The sequence below is a fragment of the Nanorana parkeri genome, unplaced genomic scaffold, assembly GCF_000935625.1.
Source record: "Nanorana parkeri isolate BGI_ZX_2015 unplaced genomic scaffold, ASM93562v1 scaffold196, whole genome shotgun sequence".
Classification (NCBI taxonomy): Eukaryota; Metazoa; Chordata; class Amphibia; order Anura; family Dicroglossidae; genus Nanorana; species Nanorana parkeri.
The window spans coordinates 897,881-904,777 of NW_017306464.1; the positions used below are offsets into that span (position 1 = coordinate 897,881).

At 43.7% G+C, this 6,897-nt stretch overlaps 1 protein-coding gene across 2 annotated transcripts in view; it reads right to left on the minus strand.

Annotated features, from left to right (window-relative positions):
• Positions 1–6,897, minus strand: part of UBA3 (ubiquitin like modifier activating enzyme 3) — a 34,231-nt gene that overhangs the window by 26,036 nt on the left and 1,298 nt on the right. For both annotated transcript variants that reach the window (XM_018555435.1, XM_018555434.1), the window contains one exon: positions 2,204–2,324. In XM_018555435.1, coding sequence (XP_018410937.1) covers positions 2,204–2,324 — 121 coding nt within the window. The remainder of the gene's footprint in view (positions 1–2,203; positions 2,325–6,897) is intronic.

A 6,897-nucleotide genomic window follows, 5' to 3' on the forward strand; every position in this document is an offset into this window, starting at 1 on the left:
AACTCAGCCACGAAGTGGTAGGCCACGTAAAATGACAGAGCGGGGACAGCGCATGCTGAAGCGCACAGTACTCAGTAGTTGCCAACTGTCTGCAGAGTCAATAGCTACAGACCTCCAAACTTGGTGTGGCCTTCAGATTGGCACAACAACAGTGCGTAGAGAGCTTCATGGAATGGGTTTCCATGGCAGAGCAGCTGCATCCAAGCCTTACATCACCAATGCAAAGCGTCGGATGCCGTGGTGTAAAGCACGCCGCCACTGGACTCTAGAGAAGTGGAGACGTATACTCTGGAGTGATTAATCACGCTTCTCTGTCTGGCAATCCGATGGACTTGTCTGGGTTTGCCGGTTGCCAGGAGAACGGTACTTGCCTGACCACATTGTGCCAAGTGTAAAGTTTGGTGGAGGGGGGATTATGGGGGGGTTGTTTTTCAGGGGTTGGGCTTGGCCCTTAGTTCCAGTGAAGGGAACTCTTAAGCATCAGCATACCAAGACATTTTGGACAATTTCATGCTCCCAACTTTGTGGGAACAGTTTGGGGATGGCCCCTTCCTGTTCCAACATGACTGCGCACCAGTGCACAAAGCAAGGTCCATACAGACATGGATGAGTGAGTTTGGGGTAGAGGAACTTGACTGGCCTGCACAGAGTCCTGACCTCAACCCGATAGAACACCTTTGCGATGAATTAGAGCGGAGTCTGCAAGCCCGGCCTTTTCCCTCAACAACAGTACCTGACCTCACAAATGGTCCAACATTCCCTTACTCCTAAACCTTGTGGACACCTTCCCAGAAGAGTTGAAGCTGTTATAGCGGCAAAGGGTGGGCCAACTCAATACTGAACCCTACTGACTAAGACTGAGATGTCATTAAAGTTCATGTGCGTGTAAAGGCCGGTGTCCCAATACTTTTGGCAATATAGTGTATATTATTTATTCCAAGGCTGATCAAATAATTATAGTAAAGGCAGAACATTAAGCACTTTCTTTAAAAGATTTCAGCAAGGGCAAGGTAAGCGCAGTCATAATATATACAGAGCAGAACTAGATAACTAAAGGTTTTTTAAAATCTTTACAACATAGAAAAATACACAGGAGGCAGTTTTACTTTACCATAAACCCAGCATGAGGTTAATAAGGGGGCTGCCCTTGCTGATCTCCTCCTGAAAATGCCATTCTCTGACTTCAACACTTTCCAAAACAATAATCCAGAACAAGTATGCAGCAAGTGAAGTTGCAGTGAATTCAGCGCTCCTTATCTACATACATGATCTGGGTCAGGAAGGCAAACTAGCATTTTAATAGGGATATCAGCAGTGATAGCCCCATATTTCTCTTTTCACCAGATTCCTTTAAAGCTGAACTCCAGGCAGATGCAGGAGATACAAATTAATGCAGTTCATGTATTTTTGAATACAAGCATTGTATCTGATTTTGACTTGGTTTCTGCCTCTAGCAATCCATGTACAGTAGAGCTCAGGCTGGAAGCAGCACATAGAGCCATTCAGCTGTGCCGTAATACTCGTGCTAACAAAGGACATGCTGTTAGCTCATCAGTCTGTTGTTTCTCCGTTTCTTGTTCACATGTTTGGGAAAGGACAAGGCAAGGGCTTATTCACACTGTTTGGAGCATTGCGTTAACAGGTATTATGCCGTGTGTTAATGTGCACTGCATTAAGGCAGCAAATTTATTTATATAGGCGGGTAATGCACCAAATATCACTAAAAATCAGACACGTACCATTTTTGGCAACACATGACACCACGGCACACAGTAGAAGGTCACCATGCTTCCAATTGGCATGGATCATTGTGGAACTATTAAGAACTAATGGTAATGCATCACATTGTTTGTGTGACCACATTGCAGCAATGTGCTGGACTAAGGGCAGAGGAGAAACAGTCAGGTCTCTTGGTCTGCCAGACAGAGCCGTGCTGTATGGAAGAGCTGTGAAAATCTCAGACCTGGATTGACAGAAACACAAATCCTTTAGCAGGCAAGATAGCTCCTATATGTGTATTTTATCTGTGTACTAGGCAATTTGCCTGGAGTTCACCTTTAATGTCAATCTTCAGCTGCCCATAATAATCAATGGTTCATACTATAGCACATGTCTTAAGACACAGATGTGAAATCTCACTCTCATTTCACCTATCCAGAGTGCAAAGCTAAAGACAAATGAATGTAAAGAGTTGGTTTCTCACTTCATTGCTTGGTTCGAACGCGGGGTGTATGAAAGGTCCAGATCGCTCGAGGAACTTCTTAACATGGTTCCAGCGACCTTCCCAGTCTCCAATGTCCCCACACTCAACATCCACAGCCATTCTGCATAGAACACAATACAGTTCACTGACATTATTCCACAGCAAAGCAGCATTTACAGAAAAGGATCTCTGGAACGGACAGGTGAATAAAGCAAAGGCATTAGATGACAGTCAAAAAAAAAAAAATCAGATCATTAAGGAGGTTTTCTAAAGAACATGAAGGACATGAACAAGAGTGATTGTTTAAGGAGAATATACATATATCTGGACTGAGCAGAAACCTATAGTGCTAGACTCACCTCTGAGGAGCAACAGTGACTGATCTGGAAATTAGTAGCAGGGATGATCAATTTGTCCCCCTCCCCATAGAAATATAATCTGTTCCTGGTTGGACTATACCTGCCGAACTGGACCTAATAGCAGGCCTATAGTAAAAATACATCTGTTTCCCGTACTGACTGCCTTGTAATTTGAGAGGAAAATGGAAAGCCATGTGACCATATGCCTTGGCATTCAGTTAAATACTCCTAGATGAAAAGGAAGATTAAAATGCTGCTTTAGCTGAGGCTAGATGACCACATTCCTAGGTATATGGTCAAATGATAAGACTCTGTATGCAGATTCTTTGCAGCATTACAAGTATTACATGGCTCTACCCCCATGTAATTTTAAAAAAATAAATAAATAGGGTGGTCAGGATAGGGGTTAGGGTTGTATGTGCTCTACAGATCCCCTTTCAGCTATGTCCACAATCCCCTCAGAATACATAAACATACAATGGCTAAGAATAAGTTACCCATCAATGGAATTCAGATTCACCGGAAAACAAATCCTGCTTATTATTACAGAACAACAATTAGAACATTTAGCAAGACAAATATAGTAATCAGTAAGACAGCAAATCAAAGCCATAGAGTTCACCTTACTTCTATAATAAAGAAACGGTAGAGACAGTTGTACATTTACAGCAGATGAGAATACAGATTTAAAGAAAGAGATGGACAAACTATCTAAAATGGGAAAATCCTGGAGCTCTGTTAGTAAAGGGCACCCAAACCCTCTCCAGGAAACAAGTTCATAACTTGTCCTAAACCTGCCCTGCAATGCAGCAAAGTTATTAAAGTGACACTAAACTCAGGAGTTAAATCTTAAAGGAGAACTATGGGGTTAAGGCTTTTCCCCATAGTTCTCCTAGGGTAACGGGAGGACACAAACTAGCATCCTCCCATCACCCTAGGCTCAGTATACCGCGAGCTGCTGCTTGCGGTATACTGAGACGCCGCAGCTGAAGCGGATCACGACAATTGTTCCGGGATCCACCCAGCTGCGTGACTAACAGCTGGCTCCGTCCGTTCCGCTAGTCAGCGCTGGCGGATCGGAGCAGGGAGGGGGGAATCCAGCCCCTCTCCTGTCACGGCAGAGAGCCGTGACAGGATTGAGAGGTGAGCGAACGCCGGTATGTGTTCGCTCACCTCCCGATCTATTGAGCCGACCTGTGACAGTCTCATTGTCACAGGTCGGCTAGAACTATGAGGCGAGTGAAAAGCACTCACCTCATAGTTCTCCTTTAAAAATACATTCAAGTACCTTCACTATTAACAAAAATGTATCTAATTTGTGTATCACTCGGCTGTAGATTCTCAAATCATCTCTGAATTGGTGCTGACACTGTCCTTCCTTCTGGAGGGGGCTAATTTTGTTCCCCACGGTCCCTGTGTGTGTTGTAGTCACCGCTCCAAGCTCACTCCTGTGATAGACTACAATCTCCATACAAATTAGTAAACTAAACATGAGGTTCTGTCACGGGAGTGAGCTTGGAGCAGTGACTACTTCACAACACACAGGGGGACAATTAGGATCAAAAGTAGCCACCCTCCAGAAGGAAGGACAGTGTCAGCACCAATTCAGAGATGATTTGAGGATCTACAGTCAAGTGATACACAAAAAATGCTCCAGATTCCTATCCCAATACCGGAAGTTCCGTTATCACTTGGTGATGAGGGAGCATGGAGCCAGCTTCCTGGCCAAGCAGGAAGCCGGGCGGCGTGTAATGATTTGCCGCTCAGCTTCCTGATTGGTCGTGAAGCTGGCCAATCAGGAAGACAGGCGTCAAGTCATTACCCGCCCCCCAGCTTCCTGATTGGCCAGAAAGCTGGTGACGAGGGAGCATGGAGATGACTTCACGGCTAATCGGGAAGCAAGGCGGCGAGTCATTACACGCCGCCCGGCTTCCTTAATGGGACTTCCGGTACCAATATTCGGCATCGGCAAGTACCGCACACAAAAAAAAAATCGGTACTCGATACCGATAAACTGGTATCGGTGCATCCCTAATAGTTAGTGTATCTGAATGCAATTTTAAGTTTGTAACTCCTGAGTTTAGGGTCACTTTAAGCTGGGCTTGAAGTGAAAATTGTTAAAAATCTTAGATTTGTTTCAGGCCAGTGGCTCACAAAGCCTTGAAAGAAGGCCCTGAATCAGCCAGGCAAGCAGCCCATTCCAAAAGCAAAATTCATTGACTGAAACCCTTACATATATATACTTGTTAAAACAAATCACAAACTGAATAATTCTGAAACATCAAGGTGACAGGAGAAAAGACATACTTTTAAGAAATGCAGGTCTACCCCCAAAATAATGAAACAGCAGAGAGGTAAAAGGTGATTGTTTTTTGTCAGAAATAATAAAATCAAGTTTTGGCTTAGATATGTCAAAATATTAAAAGGTCTGAAAACAAATGGGTACACGGAAAGAAAAACCATATATAGAATGTTGTAAACAACAACAAAAAATGAAAATAACAGATTAGAAATACTGTATCAGTAAGACAAAAAAATGAGGATATCCACCTAAAAAAAATGTTGGAGGTACTTTGTGATCCAAATACACAATCGTGGTCTATATTTGTGGGTTGGTTTACAAACAATACCCATAGTAACCAATGAAATGTTACCTTTTACTGCATTCTCATCCTTCTTTGAAATATGGCAGCTGGAATATAATCCAAGCAACAGACCCACCTTCATTTGCTTCAAGTTTTATAAATGAGTCCAGTGACTGGCTCAATAGCTTATTGATTTTTATATTTAAAAAAATGTCTTTTTGCATTCTTGGCTACAGCAATAAAATATCGATTTGCCCACCTCTAGTTACAGCATAAGAAATGAACATGTTTCTAAAGAAGAAGAGATGTGTGAATATTATCTACTGTAGGATGACAAATGATAGAACTAGATAATTAGCAGTGATAGTGGCAGTGACAAATGATAGAATGGATAATTAGCAGTGAGAGGCATTTTAGGAACTGGCCGAAATCTGTACAGTGGGTGCAGCTGCTGGCACTCTTTCGGCCGGCATCCCTCGGTCAGCTGATTGAAGGAGTCGGTCGGAAAATCCGCATACAGAGCCCTCAGCCAATGAGCTGCCAGCTTTGTTTGGGTATTATGACAGGGGCCGGCGGCCACTGTCAGGATGCAAAAGGAACCGCAGGGATTCCTCGATCAGCGCACCTGTAGTGCTGATGGAGCAATCTGCTCTATTTTTTCATTCAGCCTTTAGAGCAGTGACTGCTGGTGTTAAAGCTTTGTGAATTGAGCTTATGGAGTTTCATTATAGAGCAGTGTATGGCCAGCTTAAGGCCTCTTTCCCAAAGGCGGTCTGATCCGGTCCGCCTGTTAGTTTTTCAGGCAGACCAGATCGGATGCCTGATGTTAGCCTATGTGCAGCGGTGTGTAAACGAATGCCTGGTTGCCCCCCGACTCCGGCCAGGTCCAGAAAAGACAAACGGATCAGAGATCTGTTTCACCGGACCTGACCGAGCCTGATCAGAGGTAATCTGATACATGTCCCCTTACATCCGATTCCCCATAGACGGACATGGGAGTTTGGCAGGTTCAGTTCTCTCCTCCATTGCAAGGTGGAGGAAAAAAAAAACTGGACAGACATGGATGTCACAGCGGTGACAGCCGCTCTGTACTGCTCTGATCAGGAGGGGATCTGTGCAGGTCAGCCCGTGTGAAGGGAGCCTTAAACTGAGTATTCATGGTTAGAATATTGTTTGGGGAAAAAAACAACAGACTATTATAGGACAAATTAAAGTGACTCTGGTTTTCGATTGAGAAACTCCATTCATATCCAAACCGAATGTTGAAATAAAACAAACGATTGAACGATATTTGTCAAGTCTCTGATGGCATTATGGAATGTTCTGATCAGATTTTCATCATGAGATTTCTATCAGTGTACGGCCAGCTTAAAGCTCTACAAAAGTAAAAAAAAAACAATTACATCTGCGGTGCAGCTTGCCAGACTATCAAAGATGTGTTATTGTTTTATGAGCATGTGCAGGCTTCCTTTATGACCATTACTCAGCATCAACCAGTCTAAGGACCCCTACACTCCCCCCCCTTCAAAATATTGACTGTCCTGGGCAGTGCAATGTTGATGTCAGCGCTCAGAATGCTGCGTTAGACACAATGACAGACACTCCTACCCTTTTTGTTGCTTAGTAGCATTGGACGTCACACACAATCTACAATAAAAGGGCAAGATAATTACTACATCCTGCCTGAAGATTAAATCGCTCAGTATGCTAAAGATAACATGCAGATTAGGACTGGCAGATACAGCCCCCC